We start from the raw sequence: 24,268 nt of genomic DNA on the forward strand, positions 1-24,268 counted from the left end.
ATTAACGGTGCTAAAGTAAATAAGATCAATACTGCCTGGCAGGCTAAGGAAAACCTCACTGAAGAAGGAACACTTAGACTGAGTCTTGAAAAGTTAAAAAAATTCCATGAGGGAGTTTAGTAAAATGATCTCTATATGAAGATGACATAATCTTGTATATAAAAAATCATAAGGAATCCACACACACACAAATCTATTAGTGCTAATAAACAAGTTCAGCAAAGTTGATGGATATAAGCTCAAAACCAATATACTAAATCAGTTAAGTCAGTTTTATTAATATACACTTAGAAATGAACAATCTGAAAATGAAATTAAGAAAATAATTCAATTTATAATAGCATAAAAAAGAATAAAATACTTAGGAATAAATTTAACAAAAGAAGTATAACTTGTATGCTGAAAATTAAAAAACACTGACAGAGGGCTTCCCTGATGGCACAGTGGTTGAGAGTCCGCCTGCCGATGCAGGGGATGCGGGTTCGTGCCCCGGTCTGGGAGGATCCCGCATGCCGCGGAGCGGCTGGGCCCGTGAGCCATGGCCGCTGGGCCTGCGCGTCCGGAGCCTGTGCTCCGCAATGGGAGAGGCCGCAGCAGTGAGAGGCCCGCGTGCCGCAAAAAAAAAAACAAACAAAAAAACACTGACAGAAATTAAATAATACTTAAGTAGGTAGAAAGATATTTCATGTTCATTGAATGGAAGACTTACTATGGTTAAGATGGAAATACCCCCCAAATTGATCTACAAATTCAGCACAATCTCTACAAAAATTCCCGTTACCTTTTGGGGCAGAAATTGACAAGCTGATTTTAAAATTTATATGCAAATACAAGGGACAAAGAATAGCCAAAGAAATCTTGAAAAAGAACAAAGTTGAAGGAATCATGCTTCCTGATCTAAACTTACTACAAAGCAACTATAATCATGACTGTGTGACACTGGCATTAAGTACAGACATCTAGAACAATGGAATAGAATTCAGAGTTCAGGGGAAAAAAACCATACGTCTATGACCAAATGATTTTCAATAAGAGTGTCAAGACAATTTGATGCGAAAGAACAATCCTTCAAAATATCGTGTTGAGACAATGGATATTCATAGGCAAAAGAATGAATGTGGATCCCTATCTCATACCACATACAAAATTAAATAAAAATGGAACAAAGATCTAAATGTAAGAACTATAAAACTCTTTGAAGAAAATATAGGTGTAAATCTTCATGACCTTGGAATAGCGATTATTTCTTAGACATGATATCTAAAGCACAAACAATTAAAGAAAAATAGATAAATTAAAAACTATTGTGCTTCAAAGACCACTATTAAAATGTGAAAAGATAACCCACAGGATGGGAGAATGTATTTGCAATTTATATTTCTGAAAGAGTCTGGTATCCAGAGTCTATAAAGAAGTCTTAAAACTCAACAATAAAAAGACAGTTAATTAAGAAATGGCCAAAGGATCTGAATACACATTTCAACAAAGTAGACATACAAATAAGCCAATAAACACATGAAATGATATTCAACACCATTAGTCATTAGGAAAATGCAAATTAAAACCACAGTGAGATGTGACTTCACATCCAGTAGGATGGCTATACTCAAAAAGACAGACAATAACAAATGTTGGGAGGATAAGGGGAAGTTAGAATCCTCATAAATTGCTGGTGGGAATGTAACATGGTGCAGCCACATTGGGAGACAATTTTGCAGGACCTCAAAAAGTTAAACAGAGAGTTATCTGATGACCCAGCACTCCTAGGTATATACCCAAGATAAATGAAAACATATGTCCACACATAAATCTGTACCTGAATGTTCATAGCAGCATTACTAATAATAGCCCAAACGTAGAAACAACCTAATTGTCCACTGACTGATGAATGAATAAATAAAATGTAGTGTATCCATACAGTGGAATATTATTCGGCAATAAAAAAAGAATAAAATACTGATACATACATGCCACAATATGGATGAAGCTTGAAAACATGCTAAGTAAAAGAAGCCAGACACAAAGGGCCACAAGTTAGATGAAGCATCTATAATAAGTCCATAGAGACAGAAAATAGATTAGTAATTGCCAGTGGCTGGGAACAAGTGGGAATGGGGAACCACTGCCAGTGGGTACAAGGTTTCTTTTTGGGGTGATGAAAATAATCTGGAATTAGAGAGTGGTGATAGTTAATGCTAAAAAAAAACAGTGAATCATACATTTTAAAAGAGTGGATATTATGGTATGTGAATTACATCTCAATAAAAAAGTAAAGAAAACATGGAGTCATAACAACTTTCCTAAAGCATATTCTTTATATGTTTCCTGCTATAGGAGTTATCAAAACTGGATTGATAATAAAACTGATACATTTCTGTGTCTCCTCAATCAGTCTTAAAAGATCCTTAAAATTAGAATTTATTAGAAAGATTCTGTTTTCCTAGAGTCCAGCATAATGCTTAGCAGAACGTAGGCTTAAGTTATTTAAGCAACTGGAATGAGTTAGTCGTTGCTGGAATGAGGTGAAAAAATGGTCGGATTTGAGACCCTAGAGGTCAGCAGCGTCCAGATAATGGCTGGGCCTAACATTAAGCGGCATCTGAACTTTGTCCTGTAGGTACTGGGGAACGCTTGAGAGTTTTTAAGCTGGGGAGTAAAATGATAACATTTGCATCTAGAAATAAATCCCTCTGATGGCAACCAAATAGAGATATTAAGTTAGGAGGCACTGAGTGACCATAGACTTCCAATCAAATGACAAAATACACCCAGGCATCACAAACCCTCCTCTACTCTCACCCCCAAGCCAACTGAATTGACTAATGAAAAATAAAAATATGTTTGTTTTTTAATTCACATTGGAACTAAGACGTGATATTATCGGTCTGTCACAACCTGCAGAGGGATACAAATTGGAAGACACCGAGAGCCAATTCCCTGTAATGATAGTGAGGATGGGATATATGTTATAGTAGGTAGGTATGGGTTCTGCCGAAACCCATTAATCACCCTAACTTGGAAAGCGAGGGTAGGATACTAGCTAGAGGAGATGTGCTTCACCTCTCCCACTTCCCAGTTGTGAGGCACCAGTCTCAGAGGCTATTGTATTGGAAGTCTCTAGGTGAGAAGAAGCCCAGCCAGATTATAAGCCTGCTAGACCTGAGGGATAAACTAGTAAGAACCGGGAGGCATGCACATTGACCCCCTGGGGTGGCAGCTAAGCCAAAGAGAAAATTAAATTCAGTAAACCAGACCCTCGTTCACAGGTTTTGCCCAGCCTGAAGGAGACAAATTTCCTCTGCTGAAACAGCCTGCAGCCCCAGCTCTGTCTCCCCTCCATTCGGGTCCTGGGACATTGAATTACTTAGGTAAACTTTTATCAACCATTTCCCAAAGATAAAATCCAGGGAATAAAATTCTAATAGTATTCAGGTGAGGGGATTCTCCAGTAAGAAGCCAACAAATTCGCTGGCAAGCATCAGGACTGGATTTGTCCTTTTGGTTCATAAACACTTAATAATGAACATGGGATTGTGAAAATATTATATAACCTAAAAACATGGAGGAAGAGCGTCATTCAAGACACGGAGCATGAGGATATTTGTGAAAGTGCTACAAGAAAGAAGATTTAGGGGGTTTCTGTTTTCATGTTGTATATAAAATTTAAAAAAAAACACATGGAACTGATTAAATCAAAGGCAAAAGATAAAACTCTAAGGCAAGAGGGAGCTGGCTAGACTGAGTTAAATAAAGATTGTGCGAAATATAACAATAATCAAAATGAATTTAAAACAATTAAAAACAGAAAAAGAAGAATCTGCATTACTCTAAGTCAAATTAACCATGTGAACAAAGTTGAGAAACCTCCTCAAATGCAAAGAAAAAGGACAAAAATATTAACATAATGAGAAGATGATGGATATAAAGAAAAGAAAATGGAAATCCTACAGATGGTGCACCTTAAGAAGAGAGAAGAAATAAAACAGAAGCAATAATTAAATTAAAAAATAGAAGGCAGCTTCTTCCAATGAAAAAATACCTGAATCCAGAGGATAAAGGACTCACATGTTCTATACAACATAAATGAAGAGACAAGATTAGTTAGATGTGTCCAGGCAAATCTTTACAATTTAAATGATAAGTAGGGGGCTTCCCTGGTGGCACAGTGGTTAAGAATCCGCCTGCCAATGCAGGAGACATGGGTTCAAGCCCTGGTCTGGGAAGATCCCACATGCCGCGGAGCAACTAAGCATGTGTGCCACAACTACTGAGCCTGCGCTCTAGAGACCAAAAGGCAAAACTACTGAGCCTGCATGCTACAACTACTGAAGCCCATGTGCCTAGAGCCCGTGCTCCACAACAAGAGAAGCCACCACAATGAGAAGCCTGCACACTGCAACGAAGAGTAGCCCCTGCTCGCCACAACTAGAGAAAAGCCCACACGCAGCAACGAAGACCCAACACAGCCAAAAATAAAGAAATAAACAAACAAGTAAATAAATAAATAAATAAATGATAAGTAAAGAATTCTACTGTATGCAGGATGGAGAAAAATAACCTTAAAAGGAGCAAAAAATGAGATAGCCTCAGACTTCTCTACAACGATGAGTGACAGACTGCAATCAAGCAAACTGACAAAGTTTTTGGGGAAATTTTTTTTTTTTTTTTTTTTTTGCGGTACGCGGGCCTCTCACTGTTGTGGCCTCTCCCGTTGCGGAGCACAGGCTCCGGACACACAGGCTCAGAGGCCATGGCTCACGGGTCCAGCTGCTCCACGGCATGTGGGATCTTCCCGGACCGGGGCACGAACCCGTGTCCCCTGCATCAGCAGGCGGACTCTTAATCACTGTGCCACCAGGGAAGCCCTTGGAGAAAATATTTTTATTCGTCATGAAGACAGCAAAAATATCCTCAGACATATACGAATTGAGAAAGTATACCACTATGTAGCTATCGTGAAAAATGTACCCAAATTCATGAGGACAACTGGATTTCCACATGCAAAAGAATGAAGTTGGATCCCTACCTTAAACAACATACAAAATTTAACTCAAAATGGATCAACGACCTAAACATAAGCACAGTAACCATAAAACTCTTAGCAGAAAACATAAGGGAAAAGCTTTATGACACTGGATTTGGCAACAGTTTCTTGGATATGACACCAAAAGCATAGGTGACAAAAGTAAAAAGAAACCGGACTATATCAAAATTTAAAACTTGTGCATCACAGGGAGATCAGCTCCATGCTTTGTGAAAACCTAGAGGGGTGGGATAGGGAGGGTGGGAAGAAGGCTCAAGAGGGAGGGATATGGGGATATATGTATACATATAGCTGATTCACTTTGTTGTACAGCAGAAACTAACACAAGATTGCAAAGCAATTATATTCCAATAAAGACGTAAAAAACAAAAAAACTTGTGCATCAAAAATCATTGTCAAGAAAGTGAAAACACAATCCACATAATGAGAGAAAATATTTGCAAATCATATATCTGATAGGGGAATGATATACAGGATATATAAAGAACTTCTACAACTCAGCAACAACAAAAAATTAAAAAAATGGGCAAAGGACGTGAATATCATTTCTCTAAAGAAGATCTACAAATAGCCAATAAGCACATGAAAAGACACTCAACATCACTAATCATTAGGGAAATGCAAAATAAAAGCACCATGAAGTACCACTTCACACGCTTTAGGAAAACTGTAATTTAAAAAATCAGAAAATAATAAATGTTGGCGAGGATGTGGAGAAATTGGAACTCTTGTACATTGCTGCTGGGAATGTAAAATCGTGTAGCTGCTGTGAAAAATAGCATGGCAATTCCTCAAAGAATTAAACATACAGTTACTACCTGATCCAGAAATTTCACTTCCGGGTATTGTACTCAAAAGAAATCAAAGCAGGGACTTGGACAGATATCGCACACCCATGTTCACGGCAGTATTATTCACAACAGCCAAAAGGTAGAAGCAATCCAAGTGCCCATCAATAGATGAACGGATAAACAAAATACGGTACATACAAACAATGGAATGGTACATGACGTTAGAAAGGAGGGAAATTCTGACAACACGCAACAACATGGGTGAATCTTGAAGACATTTTACTGAATGAAATAAGCCAATCACAAAAGGACAAATATTGTACCATCCCACTTGCATGAGGTACCTAAAGTAGTCAAATTCATAGAGTCAGGAGGTAGAAAAGTGGTTCCCAGGGGCTGGGGAAGAAAGAAGGGGGATTTTGTGCTTATTGAATAGAGTTTCAGTTTGGGAAGATGAAAAAATTCTCGAGATGGATGCTGGTGATTGTTGTACAACAGTGTGAATGTACTTAATGCCACAGAACTGTACACTTAAAAATGATTAAAATGGTAGATTTTATGTTATGTATATTTTATCACAATAAAAAAACACAATTCATATAGAAAAAGATAGAAAATATATAATATAGCAAGAAAACACACAAGCCAGAAAACACAAGATGACAGAAGCCCGAAATATCAATTATGACAATAAATATCAGTGGGTTAAACTCCCTTATAGACTCGCATATGGAACACAATCATTTCAATTTTCTGCTATTTTTAATAGGCATTGTGACTATGTAGTAATCAAGTAAGAATCTTCATGTACCATTACTAACATTAAGAATAATCATATAAAGCATAAAATACTAAAAGTCCAAAAAGAATTTGGCATAAACACAGTTGTGGTAGGAAGTTTTAACACTCCTCTTTCAGTCCCTGGCAGATCAAGTAGGCAAAAGTTAAAACAGAAACATGAACAGTCTTATCAAGTGCTTGTAAAAAATATGGAAAAATCAGGGCAAAGAGAATCTTAAATATTCTAAAAAGACTGTACTGACTATATATTTTGACCAGTGCAAAACAACAACAAAAAGTAATAATGATTATATACAAAATAATTCCAACTACCTGGAAATTTTAAAAAAATAATTAAAAACAACAGAAACACAAAGACACTTTAGTTAATCTCATCAAGTAAAAAGAAGACAATTACAATATACAAAATAGGAATCAGAAAGATATAGTCACAGACATAAAGAGATTACTCTGTTAAACCACATACCAATTAATTCAATACCTGAATAAAGTGGATAATGTCCTAGAAAAAAATTAATGAGGAAAATCGACTCAAAAGAAGTAAGAACATTTTAAGGGCAACTGCTATAGAAGAAATGATAAAACTGTTAAGAAGGTGCCAGGCTCAACTTACTGGTGACTCTTTTAAACTTCCAGGGAATATACAGTTCTCATAAATTTTTTTACAGAGCACCAGAAAAATATAGAAAATAATTCTAGACCCACACATCTAGACTTTACAAGTGAAAACATTTGTCATTTTTTGCTACTGATTTTTTTTAAAAAGTATAATTGACATAATACTACTCATAAAGTTGAAGTCTCCTTACTTTCTGCCTTTCCCAAGCCCCATTCCCTCCCACCCACCTCCCTTCTTCTGCCTGAACAACCCTGACCATGCACGAGCTCTGGATCCTTACGGGCTCTGAGATAAAGGTGGCATTTTTAATCTGTGGGGATAATATGAACCACTGAGATGAAAGAAAAATGCTCAGCTATTCAGGAATAAAAAAAAAAAAAAGCCAGGCTCCTATATCCTTTCATACACCAAAATAAATTCCAAGTAAATGAAGGAGTTACATATTAAAAACAAATCACAAAAGAAACCAGAAGAAAAAGGAGATCAACATTTATCTAAACTTGTGTATATGAAGAACATATGCTGAAGGTCCTGAAAACTTTAAATAAAAATTTAAAACTTCAAAATTAGAAAACATAATTCCACAATATAGAATAAGCAGAGTACCCGAGTAGGCAATCCATAGAAGAATAAATACAAATGGTTAGTAAACATTAAAAAAAAAACCCCGGGACTTCCCTGGTGGCGCAGTGGTTAAGAACCCGCCTGCCAATGCAGGGGACATGGGTTCGAGCCCTGGTCCGGGGAGATCCCACATGCCGCGGAGCAACTAAGCCTGTGCGCCACAGCTACTGAGCCTGTGCTCTAAAGCCCACGAGCCACAACTACTGAAGCCCGCGCACCTAGAGCCAGTGCTCCGCGGCAAGAGAAGCCACCACAATGAGAAGCCTGCACACCACAATGAAGAGTAGCCCTGCTCACAGCAACCGGAGAAAGCCCACGCTTAGCAACGAACACCGAATGCAGCCAAAGATAGATTAATTAATTAAAAAAAAACAAACCGATTACATGTCTAATTACAAACACATGCAAATTAAATTCTAACGATGAGACACTCCTTCATCTGGCCTGTCCCCCAATTTAATAATCTGGCAAAAATTAGAAAAAGGTAATACTGCTTAGAAGCCTGTTGGAAATGTGGCCCTCATGTATTAACAAGGGCAATGTAAACTGACAGGACAATTTTCATCAAAACTTTAAAGAATCCTGCCCATTGACCCAATGAGTCTGCATCTTAAAATGTATATGAAGGAAACATAAGGGGTATGCCAACTCTCTGTATGCCTCATTTATAATAGGAAACAATGGACATAAACTAAACAACAATTGGATGCTGGCAAATAAGTTACAATTCATCTATATGATGGAATACTTTGTAGCCTTTAACAGTTATACAGTAAAAGAATATTTAATAACAGAGAAATGTTTGTGATATTATTGATAGATAGAAAAAAGTAGGTCATAAAACATTACCCATACATGTAGGAAAAGTTAAAATGGGCTTCACTGGGTGGTGGGAGTGCATCCAATTTTTACTTTCCATGTTACCTTTCTTTCCATTTATTTTTTTTTTAAAGTTAACGTACTGATATTTTTATAATCAGAGAAAAGATATACAAATAATAAAATTCAATATTCAGAGTGGATGGCGTTGAGATTGCTCAGGGTGAGTATATAAAGTGGAAAGGGAAAAGGGCAAGGGATAGAACCCATGTGAACAACTAGATACAAATGAGTGGTTTGTTTGTTCTCAAAACAGTAAGACCTGTCCATCAACCTTAAGGGTGGTCCACATATTGTAATTGAATTTGCTTCCTGTTCCTTCACCTAAGGCTCCCTTGAGTTTCAATGATTTAAACACAGATGACACTGGCCAGAGCACAGTCTTCCTGAGCACACCTACAGCCAGAAAGAATCCTCAAGAATCATCCCCTCTCCCTACAGCCCAGGGAAAGGTGCAACCAGTGTTCGTGGCTTCCTCTCCCCAGTTCCCTTATAGAGATCTAGATGGGAAACACACACAAACACACACAAACACACCCTAATTGCCTCTCTCCCACACTTACCTTTCCAAGCTGGTTCCAAAAGGGAAAGAGAGAAGATCTGCCGTCCAGGGCTACAGGAAATTGATTTTATAGTCCTTCCTCTCCTCCCACCAGGAGGCTACCGTCTCCTCCCCAAACCAGGATTCCTCAGGAAAGTGGGAGGGGAAAGGGGGAAGGGAGCTTACAGATCTTCAAGGAAGATAAGAAGGAAGTGGTCTTACAAAAGTCTTCTTTCCTCAGTTACGTGATTAGGTGGCAGATGAACTGGACCAGACTGAAAATGTTTCCTTGAAACGTTCCTCATCAATTTCATTTTTGGAAAAATATATGGCACCATGAGAGTTCACTTTATTTTTAAACATTTTAAAAAATGTGTGTATTAAATCCTTGTTTTAACATCTTCGGCAGTTTCTAGGTAGTAGAATTTATTGAAGCCCTCCTACTTGGCAGCTGGACTTTTACATACACATTTCTTAGTAATCAGCACAAGAACTTATAATAAAAATGATATTATTAATATTTCATGTTAAAGAAAAGGAAAATGAGAATGAGGAAAAAAATCTCTCTTGATTCTAAAACCGTATTCCTGCAATACTGTGACGATTTCAGAGGGTACTGAAAATATCTTTGGGGAATATTCTGAACTACTCCAAAGCTAAAAGTTAGTAAGAATCAAATAAAGTTTAATGAGGAATGTGGGGAAAAAAATGGTGGCAGACGGGAAGGCCTGGTCTTTACACTGGACTTTTAACTGATAAAGGGAAAGAGTATTTACAAGAGGAAATGTTTAGGTGTCCCTTTGCTGATAGCAGCACGCTTACTCTCCCCAGATAACAGGCTTTTAGTCTGTTAATTAATTTTAATTGTTGGCATAATTAAAAGCATAGGGTGAGGGACAGCTCAAAAGTTCCGTAACTTAGACTTCCTTGAAATCACTATCGAAAGTCTCAGCCTGCGACCTCACTGCTCAAGAAATTTTTCATTGAAAAAGAAATCCATTTCTGACACTAGCAAGTTTCCCAAACTTGGATCCCAGAGGCTGTCTCAATTTCACCAAGGCCTTTGCATCTTTGTAGTACTTAAATCCCTCTGGGAAGGCTCACAGCTTGAGAAACCCACCTCACGGATCTTTGACGACTCCAAGCCAACGACAATGCCTAGTACACAGTAGGCGCTCAGTGAATTTTTCTTGAATATATTTGGTGAAATGGTAGGTTAATAGTTGCCCTAAAGTGAATAATGAAAGTAATCTCAAAGGGTACTCCATAGATATGGAGAAGTTTTCCACCTTCTCTAGGAGATCATAGCTGGATTTCGCCCATTAGTGAGGAGTCTGAATCTTGATGGGCTTCTGAATCCACATTTTTGACTGACAAATGTATTCCTTTACTGATTTAATTGTGGAGAGAGAAAAAAAAAAAATCTCAATGGTTCTAAAATACAGGGAGAATCATTAACTAATTAGAATCCTTAAAATGCTCTGCCTCCAGAAAGAGCCTAATCAAAATGTCTGGGCCTTGGCATAAGACATAATGGGATCTAGACCTAACACTGCCTCTTATTAGCTGTGACCTTGAAAAACTTATGTAATGCCCCTAAGCTTCGTTGTTTTCATCAGCAGAGCAAGAATTATACACTACCTAATAGAATTGTTGTGAGAATTTTAAGACATAACCACAGAATGTATTGACATGGTGACATGATACATGGTACTCAATGCATAGTAGTTATAATTACCATCATCAGTATCATCAAACAGCCTATGGAAAATATAAGGCCTGGTTAAAATTTAAGAGCCACTCTAGAATTGTAGTGGTATAGCTTAGTCACTTAAGAAATGACCTCTGGTTGGTGGGAATGTAAATTGATACAGCCACTATGGAGAACAGTATGGAGGTTCCTTAAAAAACTACAAATAGAACTACCATACGACCCAGCAATCCCACTACTGGGCATATACCCTGAGAAAACCATAATTCAAAAAGAGTCATGTACCACAATGTTCATTGAAGCTCTATTTACAATAGCCAGGACATGGAAGCAACCTAAGTGTCCATCGACAGATGGATGGATAAAGAAGATGTGGCACATATACACAATGGAATATTACTCAGCCATAAAAAGAAACGAAATTGAGTTATTTGTAGTGAGGTGGATGGACCTAGAGTCTGTCATACAGAGTGAAGTGAGTCAGAAAGAGAAAAACAAATACCGTATGCTAACACATATATATGGAATCTTAAAAAAAAAAAAAATGGTTATGAAGAACCTAGGGGCAGGACAGGAATAAAGATGCAGACGTACAGAATGGACTTGAGGACACGGGGAGGGGGAAGGGTACGCTGGGATGAAGTGAGAGAGTGGCATGGATATATATATACTACCAAATGTAAAATAGATAGATAGTGGGAAGCAGCCGCATAGCACAGGGAGATCAGCTCGGTGCTTTGTGACCACCTAGGGGGTGGGATAGGGAGGGTGGGAGGGAGGGAGACGCAAGAGGGAAGAGATATGGGGATATATGTATATGTATAACTGATTCACTTTGTTATAAAGCAGAAACTAACACACCATTGTAAAGCAATTATACTCCAATAAAGATGTTAAAAAAAAAAAAACAGAAAAAGAAAGAAATGACCTCTGAAGTCAGATAATCCAGGCTTTGCCAACTATTAGTTGCCTGATTTGAGGAGGTGACTTAACTAGGGCCTCAGTTTTCTCAACCAAAAAATGGAATCCATCGTATACGTTTCATAGTTTTCTTCTGAGGATTGGATGTACCAAGAAATAGAAGCTGTTTAGAGTGATGCTCAATACATGTTCTTTCTTTTAACCCAGCACCAAGAATAGGACACAGCACTTAGTAGGTACTCTAAATATTTTATGAATAAGTAAATGATTTTTTTCCCTGAAATAATCTTTTGAATACAAAGAAACTAAGGAAATCTTTTGATCTTTTGTGCACATCTTCCTAGGATAAACTTGAAGCTATCTGGGTGGTTTGAAAAAATTTAAAGACATACAAAGCCTAGGTGGTCACTCCACTTCTCATTGGATGTCATTTTATGACACTTTTGTCAACAAAACTTGTTAATGATTCTATACCTCTGCTTAACTCAAATACTTTGTTCCACAAGACAAAACAACACTACCTTTGCTCTCTGATTTTTTCCCCAAATTCTCTGCTGCTGTCCAGGTCTTCCACTTTTTACCAAGTCATTCTTTCCTTTATCAGTTAAATCCTTATCAAGCCTCATCTCTCTCCTGATGGACTGGATTGGGAAGATAATAAATTCTTTCCCTGTGAGAAATGCATCTGCTATGCTCTTACTCTGCTTTGATATTGGCAAATCAATCATTATAGAATTCTATAGCTCAACAGCATCTGAATGCATTTTCTGGCCTTGAAGATGCTTTGGAACCTACTTATCAATAATAAATAGTTTCTGGATATGGCAGGACGGAGAAGTCAGTACAACTAGCATAACTGTCCAGCATTCCCCTTAGGCTTTACTCTGAGTCGTTTTCAGGTATTTATCCATTCCTCTGACAAAGCATTCCTCTGATAAATCAAGGAAAACTTATATTTTAGTCAACATTAGAGCCAGCTTCTGAATCACCTAGCAAACAGGAAAAGTCTATAAACTCAATGATAAAAGTAGATTTGAGGCTGTTACCTGTGGTCTGGGTCCAGCTTCTCTTGATAATGACTAGGTTTTCCCATAAAACTTACAATTATACACTGATGACTCCAGCAGGTCTCATCTACTCAGAAAACTTGAATGACACACACTTAAGACACCTGTGATAAGCTGAATACTGGCCCCCAAAGATATCCACATGCTAATCACCAGAACCTGTGAATGTTACCTTTTACGGCAAAAGGGACTTCGCAGATGTGATTAAGGATCTTGAAGTGGGGAGATGAGCCTGAATCATCTGGGTAGGCCTGATGTAGTCACAAAGGTCCTTATAAGAGGGAGGCAGAAGGTCAGAGCCAGTAGAAGGCCGTGTTAGACAACAAGACTGGAGTGATGTGGCCAGGAGCGAGGAATGCTGCAGCCTCTAGAAGCTGCGAGAGAAGCTGCAAGAGACAAAGGAATGGATATTGCCCAACACCGCCCCCCCCACAAGAACTCAGGATAAAACAGCCCTGCTGACATCTTCATTCTAACCCCTTACGATTCACTTCGTTGTCTAACCTCCACAACTGTAATAGGATAAATCTGTGCTGTCTAAAGTTTGTGGTATTTTGTTATAGCAGCAATAGGAAACTATTATAACGCCCGATTACTTCTGTAAACTAAAAAGGGTCTTGGGAGTCTTTATGGAAAAGTTAGTTTGATTGGCATTTCTTAACCACCCATCTATTCTGCTGCCATTCTGCCAGTAAAAGCAAAATCCTCTTCTTCCTCCTCTCTCTTGGTTATAGTATCTATTCAGAGGAAACTATAATGGAAAACTTAATGACAATAAATAGTACGGGAAGGATATTATTTGAAAGTGAACTGCTGCTCTCTACCAATTTTCTTCCCTGTTAACTTCAGAATTAAGTTTTCCAATCTAACTATGCTGCATTAGAGGCAAGCAGATCATAGACCTAACAATTCACTTCAGTTCACCATTCTTCTATTCTGTATTTTCCAGGAAATTAGTGGGGGGAGATGTGAGACTTTAAAATATTTGGGGATCATCGTCAACCTGTTTCCTTAAGAAAGATCATCAATATGGTGAAATGCTGCCCTTGATGTTACTAGTATTTCCTCAGAACCCACTGAAAGAATCAGAGCGGTTGAGGGAGGTCGTTTGGCAGATCACACTCCAGTTGCAGGCAATGTAAAACATGTTATAGTCCCTCTTATATCCATATACATATAACTTGATCCTGCTACACAATTAAATGGATGCATGCCATCTGCAATAGCCAGTAGGAAAGCAAACATCCTATATAGGGTGAAATGCATCTCTAACAATTAAAGTGGCTCTAGGAAACAAATGAATCTATTATATTATCACCAGCAAGCATATTGTAGCTTCTACAATTTTAAAACCCTAATCTGACATGACACATATTTACCATCTTTCAAGTGCTTCCCAGTGCTGGACAGTTTACCTCTCCGGATCCACTCCTTGACCTACGCTGTGTGGACTGCATCAGTGGGCTTCCTTCTGCATACTGCCTTCTGCTCTGTGGTTTCTGGAAGCTCTGCCTACATATTGGTAAATCATTCATTGATTAAACTCACTTCCAAATTGAGTGTGCATTTTTGCCCATCTTACACAATCATTTCACTCAATTTCTTGAAGTTATATTTTGAAGCAAAGAAATTCCATCAACATCTCTTCTATTCAAAATCAATTGTTCTGCAAGGTCTAGACTGAAGTTATTTTAATACTACTTTGACTACATCTGCCCTTGACATTTTTCAATAAATAAGTAATCTCTTCTAAGCTTTGTATTACAGAGCTCTAGGGTCTCAGCTGAGAAGTCCAAATGTTTCCACAGATGCAAAGCTCTTTCCCAAGAGAAATTTAGACCTATAGGAAGAGGGATAACTCTTCATTTGGGTGGGAATAACAGTGAGAATTCTGCAACAGAGTATCAACAGTCTTGACTGTAAAGTATGGCCTAAAAAGCATTTGAATCTCTTTAACTGGCAAATACTCCTGTCACTCACTTAAGAATTTAACAATGAAATAACTTTGATCTAGCAAAAATTTTATGTTTCACTTTTTCCAACTGCTTGGTTTGATTTGCTTATGAATTGCGAAATCACTTTTGTGTGTCTTCACCAACATTCTTTTCATTTTAAAGTAAAATATAATACCAGAGAAAATACAATGCAATGTATCTAGTAAGTATTATTTTATAAAACTTTTTTTGGTGATACATATGTGTGGATATGTATATGTAGGTGTGTGTACTGTGTGTTGCAGTGTGAAAGTTTTTCTTAAAATTTTACAGTCAAAATATCTGAAAACTCTTCCACGACATATATATAGAAGTAAAATTCCTGTCATAGAACATTTACATTTTTCAACCTCACTTGCTACTGACAATCTAGTTGATGAATAAATTTATAATATCAGGATGTAAGTAAATTCCTTTTTCTTCATATCTTCAAAATTTGGTATTAGCCTCTTTTTTCCTCCAATCTAATGGATTTTATATAACTTAATTTTTTCAATTTGCATTTCTCTGATCCTCTACTGAGGCTGAGCATCTATTATCTGTGAACTGCCTAAAAATATTTTTTGTAAACTTTCTTATTGTTTCTCTTTCTTACCTGCACTAATTCTTCCTATATTCTGGATATTGATCCTTGCTTTTTTACAGCAGTTGCAAATATTTTCTTCCTATCTATTGCTTTTCTTTTAACTTTGTGGTGTGTCTAGTCATACAGAAAGAAGTTTTAAATTTAGACGCAGTGAAACATATCAATCTCTTTAAAAATGATTTGTGATTTTTACTTCTTGTCTGAAAAATCCCTCAATCCCCCAAGGTCATAAGAACATTCTCCTATACTACTTTATAGCTGTTTTAAAGTTTTGACTTTTTCCATTTAGGTCTTCAACTTATTTGGAATTTTTGTTATGGTGAGAAGAAAGGTCCTAATTTAGTTTTCTTTGATATGGAAACCCATTAGTTCCCACATCAATAATTGAATAGTTCATTCTTTTCCCACTGATTTGTTATGCCATCTTCAAAAAATGCCAAATTGTTATATATGTTTGGTCTTGTTCTGGGATCTATTATGTTCTATTGATCTGCTTATCTATTGCTACACTGACACCACACCTTCAAAAGTTTCAATATCTAGGAAGTTGAGTCCCTTCTGCTTGCTCTTATTTTTTTGGGATTGTTAAATAGTTTCAAATAATTACTTTTTTTTTAAATTTAATTAATTTATTTTTGGCTGCGTTGGGTCTTCGTTGCTGTGCGTGGGCTTTCTCTTGTTGCGGCGAGCAGGGGCTACTCTTTGCTGCAGTGCGCCGACTTCTCATTGCAGGGGCTTCCCTTGTTGTGGAGCACAGGCTCTAGGTGCGTGGGCTTCAGTAGTTGTGGCACACAGGCTCAGCAGTTGTGGCTCGCAGATTCTAGAGCGCGGGCTCAGCAGTTGTGGCGCACAGGCTTAGTTGCTCTGCGGCATGTGGGATCTTCCCGGACCAGAGCTTGAACCCGTGTCCCCTGCATTGGCAGGCAGATTCTTAACCACTGTGCCACTAGCGAAGCCCCAAATCATTACTTTTCTTTAATAGAATTATTTTGCCAGGTTCTATGCAAAAAATCTTGTTAAGATTTTAATCAATATTGCCCCTGTCAACATCTCTGCTGAAACTGCCTCAGCAAGACCAAATGCCTCCATCCCTGGAGAACAGAGTAGGAAAAAACGATGCATCACAAATATGGCCTCCACCTCACTCCCACCTTCCAAATTCCATCTGAATCTGACTGGTGGAAACTTAATTGCACCTAGAAGCCTAGCTGCAAAGGGTGTTTGGGAAATGTACATCTTAGCTTTAAAGCCTCTGCAGTACAAGAAGACAGAGAAGAACCAAGGGTTTTTAAACTACAGTAGGTCATGAAATCAGTTTAGTGGGTCACAAGTGGCATTTTAAAAAACAAAATGGGACAGAATATAAGCTATCAGGGTACCAAGCAAGAATAAGCATGTTTCATGAAAGTTTTATGTATATATTTTATTTTAAATATATATATAGTAAGTATTGTCAGGTGGGGAGAAAGAGACAGAGATAGAGACAGAGACAGAGACAGAGACAGAGAGAGAGACAGTGGAGGAACAGGGAAGAGAAAGAATATGTAAAATACATTTCTTATTGTGGTCATTATCAAGAAAGTCTGAAGGTCCCGGGAAGGTGAAGAGATGCCTTAGGTCAATTCACCTTACGTGCTACAATACGCCTTATACTGCTAAGGAAGTTTCCTTTTACTCCTTGTCTGCTAGTAGCTTTTATTTTAAATAGGTGTTGAATTTTGTCAAATAACCTTCATGCATCTATTGAGATAATCATAAGATCTTTCCCTTTAACATACTACACAGATGCATTTTCTAACAATGCAGTATCTTTGCATTTTTCTCTTTCCAGAAATACTTTTATAGTTATCTTTTGTACCCACTGACTCCCTAATTTTGCTACAGCCCCTGACCCACATACCACCCATAATTTCTAGCAGATTCTATATTTGCTCAATTTGTCAAAGATGCTACTGTGTACATCCTGATACGTTCTGTAAGAACAAAAGGTCTACATTTTACAATTCTTTATCATATTCACAAGAAACCAAAATACCTGCATTTTATTTTGTTAAAAAAATCCTTTATATGTATCCAATTTAAGAATAATCTAATAAGAATTAGTAATGGAAGAGTAAGTCCTATTAGAAAGCTGCAGTTTAATTCAGTTTAATTAGTAGAGATCATTATTTCAATATGTTTTCATTAGGAATATGAATCTATTAAAAGTACCTTTATCAATTTGACCTCCATAAAAATACTTGCCCAGATTACATTTACTTAAGTAGTGTCCCAGAAACTTTCATTTGCTTGTTATTTGTTGTATTTTATTTGTTCATTTCTAAGTACTAAAGAAGGTCTACATTGCTTGAAATCAGCCAAATGACAAATACTGCATATTCAATGGGCAGTGGTTTTAACTCAACAATCAGGAAACTACAAAACAGTTTCTCTCAACATATCTGTGTGGTGCCAGGGTTCTGGACAAGCTGTTGATAAGTAAGAACTTTGACCCTGGAAGCCCTGGGATTTCTTATGTGTCTTATGGTTTTCTTGCTGCTTTTTAGGAGAAAAGAAATTTAATTTTGAATACAATAAAAAATTTAAAAGGATACCTTTTACAACTCATCTGAACAAACAAAATACATTACCTATAAATTAAGAGTTTTCCAATAATTTAATCAGTACAAATATGCTCATGTGCACCATCTCCACAACCACTATTTTTCAACAGTTAATAGCAAAAGGACAGAATCTGTTTTTATAAAAGGCAAAGGGATGAAAAGACAGTAATTATTATTTTTTTTAATTAATTAATTTATTTTTGGCTGCGTTGGGTCTTTGTTGTTGCGCACAGGCTTTCTCTAGTTGCGGCGAGCGGGGGCTACTCCTCATTGCAGTGCGCGGGCTTCTCATTGCGGTGGCTTCTCTTGTTGTGGAGCACGGGCTCTAGGCACGCAGGCTTCAGGAGTTGTGGCACACGGGCTCAGCAGTTGTGGCTCACGGACTCTAGAGCACAGGCTCAGTAGTTGTGGCGTATGAGCTTAGTTGCTCCACGGCATGTGGGATCTTCCTGGACCAGGGCTCAAACCCATGTCCCCTGCATTGGCAGGTGGATACTTAACCACTGTGCCACCAGGGAAGTCCCCAAAACAGTAATTATTAAACTTTGCCAAAAGACCATCTAGGAAGAAACAAAATTTAGTGACACATCTGACGTGAGCAGCTGATAGCCCAGCCTTAGCAACATGTGTTCAAACTGTGTACCCTTCCCTCCCTTCTTCTACCCTGGAGCTGGGAAAAGAGGATACCCAGGGGCAGAACTAATGGAATCCTCAATTATCTAGCCAGAGGCAGAGGGAACCCCAGTGCCAATAGAAAGATGGATTCCCAGTTGGTCTTCAAAGAGACCAAAGCCATGACACTGGTTGTCTCTGGGTGTTGGGCCTATGACTAATACATTTTTAAACTTCTAGTTTCCACATGTTTTTATAATGGGATTATTACTCTTATAATGCAAAGAGGGCTCCAACCAACCAAGAATCACCTATGTGTTGGTTTCTTGTTTTACGTTTAACTTCACAATGAAGAGCTTCTAAGTGTCCTTGTAAGTTCTTCCTTTCTTCCTCTCTTGATGGTGGGCAGGGTCTCCATTTCCCAGAGAAAGACAGCGAGATTCCACAATTTGGGAGTTTGGGTCAGATTTGCCTGTGATTTACAAAAATGATACTGGGAGGAGTTCTACAATTTCCCTGATGGCTAGAAACAGTAATACTTACTGTGTTCTGGGCACAGCAGCGAGAAATAAACAGCATTAGAGATGGCCCCTATTTATAAAGAGCCCAATACATAATCAAGGGCATGAAGGACATAAAAATACTTTAACAAAGGTACAAGCTGGTATAGTGCAAACCAAGATGTCAATGGAAGAGGACAGGACAGGGTTGGAGCCAATGTGAGGTGAGTCCTCCAAGATTTCCAGAAACAGACTCAGTGATGACTTCTCTTTATCTCCAGTGAAATTTCTTTTTCTCCAAGGGATTAACAGAAATGGAAATTCTGAAAACACAGAAATTTTCCCAGTTGGGAAAGTGACCTAAAGTAACACTGTCCAAGCTTGTTGACTCCAGGTTAACACTCCTATTTGAGATAATACCCAGGTTTCATGGGAAACACTTTCAGCACATGATTTTAGGAAACAGTACGACTTTGATTTATTTGAAAGCTGGCAGTACTTAATGAAAACCAACATTTACTAGGAAATTACTGAGCCTTCCATTCTAGCTAACCAAACAGGCTGGAGCTGATCTAGGACTAGAAGAGTTCAAGTTCTTAAATGTTGCCCAAGTCCCTCCTTGTACAACACTGAAAACAAAACAAACAGAAAATGGTGAAAGATAATTTTCTTTTCTTCCTTATTAAAAACAGCATTTTTTTTCCTTTTTAACATCCAAAGTCTTGACATGTCACTTTTTAGCTGCCCTCCCCTTTATAAAACTTCGTCGTTTACTGGGCATGGTTTGGAAGTTATTGCTGGTACTAGAATCTGAGATGGAAATTTTTCTCCAGGTGCACACAAGTGGGAACTGAAGAAATTACACAATTCGAGTATCAAAGGGAGCTGCCAGGGAGAGGCAGCCACACCTCAGACTCTGAACATTACGCTGGTGCAGCTGGCTTTTCCTAGCGGGTCATCTGTGGGACTGACTGAAAGCACAGGGAGCTCAAGCCAATCACTGGGCCAGGAACCAAGCTGGGGACCCAAATTTCATCCGTTGGGATGAAGGTGGAGGGCCTCAGGCCACACAAATGACCTCTCAGTGCTTTTCTTCTGGCACAAAAGTGAATGAAATGCTAACACCAACCTGCCTCAAAAGAGATTACGTGTTAATGGTGAGAAGAAATTTTACATATTTGCCTTTAGGCCACTATGAAGCTGAAAGGCAACGTAATCAAACTTCTAGAAACAAATGAGCTTACCACTCTGGCATGTGGACTTCAGCAATCTGGCCAGAGGTCATGATTTTGAGCTAAACCCAAATTGTGGGCAGTTAACAACTATTCCCTTGATGCAGTGATGTCCTGTTTCTTGAAATCCCTTCTCCAACTTCCTTCGTGCCTAAAAAACATCAGGCCACACTGAGTACCTTCGATGTTTGTTCAGGCCTATCTTTCCACAGCTCCCTTCAGTTTCCTGGGAGAACCTGCCCTCGTTGGAGGCAGAGAAGATGACCCTCTGCGTCTGAGGAGGAATCTGGGGCACGTCACTTGATCATCTGTGTCTCTTCATCCGCATCGTAAAACTCTTCCTCTTCCTCACTCTCACTCCCTAAAGGGCTCTCCTTGTCCACAGACTAAAGCAGGAAAGGAGAAAAGGGCAGGGAAATGATGTCATGACATTTCTAAAGTTAAATTACTGTCTAGCATTCAACTGACAAATGTACTCTGATGACATTTATTCCCCTAAGAATTAGCCCCTAAAGTGTTCTAAGAAAGCTAATGAATCATCTTTATTTCTCTGACAATCAGCTGCTATCAGATCCCACTTTTTTCCAGCAGTTTTGCTCAGTTCTATTTAATATAATCAGATATTCTTTTTTTTTCTTTTCCCCCAAAACTATCATTATCCAAATGGTAAATCTGAATGATTAAGAAAAATTCCATCATACCTGAGGGGGATCCAAGGTCTGTAAAGATAACGCCTCCTCCCCCAGCCTCCGATATGAGTACACCTGAAGGTCAGAAAACGTCTCTAGCAATGGACTGTTAAGGGTTTCTGGCAATAATAAACTCAGGAGGCCTGAGGTCAGCCCCGTGGCTCCAAAGACAATGAAGGGTAAAGACCACTGCACGTACTTCTATGGGGGCAGGGAGTGGAATGAAAACAAACAAAAATTCAGTGTTAGTTTCCTAGCACATGACATCAGCAGTCTTATGACCCAGGACCTGCCATGTTTACTGTCCAGGTCCTGCCTCCTCACTAGAATACACCAGAAAGCCCATCTTCTTTCCCCTTAGAGAATTACCCCAGGAAACCAGAGCCAGTCCTCAGGCACAGAGACAGGAGTGAGTAAATCAAAAGGACAGGGCTGGCCTGTGGAGCAGACGCAGCAGACTGTTCATGCACAGGCTGGGGACTGTGGGGAAGGGGCTTGGCTGTCTGAGCAGGGCAGACACACTGCCAGAGTGCGTGGTGAGTCGGACACTCAGCTTCCACTCCAGGTTGAGTGGCCTGCAGCACAGTGATCTCCACACGCAGGAGACACCCTGCATATGTGCTGACAACGACGAACTTTAACGTTCTCAACCCTGGAATGGGCCAAACAGTCCCACATATGTGTTCTGATTCACTAAGCACCAGAACTGAGAGGCATGGGGCTTAAAGGTGTAAACACCCTGAAAAGGAAGAGAAAGGCCTAGAGAAACCTATACACATGGTTTGGACATGGTAGCGGGCCGGTCCAAAAGACGTTCTCAGGAAAATTTAAATACAAACATACAATTTCAAAGATAACACCAAGATTCTTGCAGGACGGGGCTCTGGGGGATTTCTGAGCTGATTACCATTCCTGAGTTCCTGCAAAGGAGCCACCCAGCTTTATCACCTTCTGGTTTGGGCTTCCAAATTCGGTGGCTAGTTAGGATGTCCCTTCTGATCATCTTTTCCTGATTTTTCAAAGATGAAGAGATGATGGAGAAGGAGAGGGAGGCATGGGGAGGGGACAGGAGGGGGACGAAAAACTCTGACCTCCGGCCCCCTGCGTGCAAACACATGCCCGGAACTGTGGGCCAGTTGTTGAATCAAGGGGAACGTTCACCTCTTCTCAACTTAGTGGGACTCAGGGAAGACACAACGCTGGCTGTTATAATGTTCTAGGACAGCGGTCCAAAGTCGGGCATCATTAATGATAAACACCTAGCGTTGGACACATTTTGCAAAATGGAACTAATATGACTCCTTCATAAGAAGGGTCTTGTGATCTAAAATTGAGCATGATAGTGGGAAGCAGCCGCATAGCACAGGGAGATCAGCTCGGTGCTTTGTGACCACCTAGAGGGGTGGGATAGGGAGGGTGGGAGGGAGGGAGACGCAAGAGGGAAGAGATATGGGAACATAAGTATATGTGTAACTGATTCACTTTGTTATAAAGCAGAAACTAACACTCCATTGTAAAGCAATTATACTCCAATAAAGATGTGGAAAAAAAAGGAAAAAAAATAAAATTGAGCACGAAACACAGAGAAATACTCAGAAAAAGGAAGTATATCCCACTTCCTCAAGAAAAGAAAAGGCTACAGTGGCATTTCAGAGACGTCCTGTACTAGGATGAGGCGAGTAGTTGCCTGAGTGATGAGCAATTGTCTCCAGAACAGGCTCAAAGCCCCACTTGATCAAACCTAATCACGCTTCAACAAGTCTTGGCTGGGAAAGTCCTAGAGGAGACCAAGCAGAGACATGCACAGGGGCTCCATGGGATCTTTCTCAGAACATGAACATTTTGAGATTGGATGGAGTTTACTTTATCTCCCTTTCACCTTCTTCTCTTCTAATTTTCTTTTCCGAGTGGTGTGCTGTGTTCTCTGTTATTTAATACAGGGTACCAATGCCTACAGCATACGGCTGTGGTGAAGACTGCATGATATGATGTATGTAAAGGGCTTAGCACAGAGCTCAGCACACAGCAGAAACTTAGGAAATGTTCACTAATCAACTAACGTACAAATGGGGACAGGAAGGGGCAGGCAGGCATTAGCTAACTCTCCAATGAATACAGCCAATCCCTGGGAAGGGTCCATCTGCCCTCATGGATCCTTAATCTAAAAGGCACAAGGTGCACATTTGTGTCAGGCTGATCTTAAAACCGCAGCTGTTTGTTACCTCTTTCTACTCAAAAGCACAAACATTTCCAAAGCAGAGAATCAAGAAAAACAAACTAGGAGGTACAAACCAACCAGTGAGGGGATGAAGGGAGCAATAATCCCACCAACTCGGGAGAACATGGAACAAGTTCCAAGCCCAACATTCCTGAAAGGCAAAAGGAAAAGGAAAAAAAAAAAGTCAGTAAGTTCTAGGGGGACAATTTAAAGGCTCTAAGGGATAGTGGGCTCAGAATAACAAATCCCAAAGTGGAAGTGCAGGATGCTACAGAGCAGTACTGCCCACTAGAACTTTCTGTGATGCTGCAAATGTTCTGTACTCGCCCTGTCCAATACAGAAGCCCCCAGACACAGGCAGCTACCGAGAGCTCAATGCAACTAAGAATGAGGAACATAATTTTTAATTCATTTCCTTTTAATTAATTTAAACTTAAATAGCCACATGTGATATTGGACAGTGCAGTGTAGAAGCTGGTGCAGAAATGAGCATGTGAATATTTCTTGTTAAATGTTCTCCTGTGTTCTCGTGTCTTAGGTCTCCTATCAGTTAAAACATCCATAGAAGAGCCAGGGTTTAATGATCTGAAAAGTCTGTCCATTTCTTTAAACTCAACTAATTAACTATGAAAGGATCAGGCATATAAATAGGAAGTGATTGGACATATATTCTCAGGAAACCAAGAACATTACCTTCTTGGGGAATGTGGGTAGCAAGGAGGGGGAGGAAATGAGAATGATAATGATTATAGGTAGGGTGACCGTACAGCACCCTGTTATCCCAGCAGAATTGTTAATAATGCCCACATTCGCTCTCAAAAGTGTCCCAGTTTGGA

At 39.1% G+C, this 24,268-nt stretch overlaps 1 protein-coding gene across 9 annotated transcripts in view; it reads right to left on the reverse strand.

Moving 5' to 3' along the window:
* The window catches only part of SLC22A15 (solute carrier family 22 member 15), a 119,500-nt gene that overhangs the window by 18,770 nt on the left and 76,462 nt on the right, over positions 1–24,268 (reverse strand). For 4 of the 9 annotated variants that reach the window (XR_007477599.1, XM_049710349.1, XM_049710343.1 and 1 more), the window contains 3 exons: positions 23,511–23,583; positions 21,227–21,415; positions 18,216–20,911 (listed from right to left, as the gene is read on the reverse strand). Coding sequence is in view for 4 of the 9 variants with exons in the window: in XM_049710349.1 (XP_049566306.1) it covers positions 20,822–20,911; positions 21,227–21,415; positions 23,511–23,583 (352 nt within the window). In the remaining 5 variants the exon portion in view is untranslated. Of the gene's footprint in view, positions 1–13,170; positions 13,385–18,215; positions 20,912–21,226; positions 21,416–23,506; positions 23,584–24,268 lie in introns of those variants that run through there. The other 5 variants (XR_007477596.1, XR_007477598.1, XR_007477597.1 and 2 more) reach the window with 5 other exon arrangements.

Source organism: Orcinus orca, chromosome 1 (assembly GCF_937001465.1).
Source record: "Orcinus orca chromosome 1, mOrcOrc1.1, whole genome shotgun sequence".
Classification (NCBI taxonomy): domain Eukaryota; kingdom Metazoa; phylum Chordata; class Mammalia; order Artiodactyla; family Delphinidae; genus Orcinus; species Orcinus orca.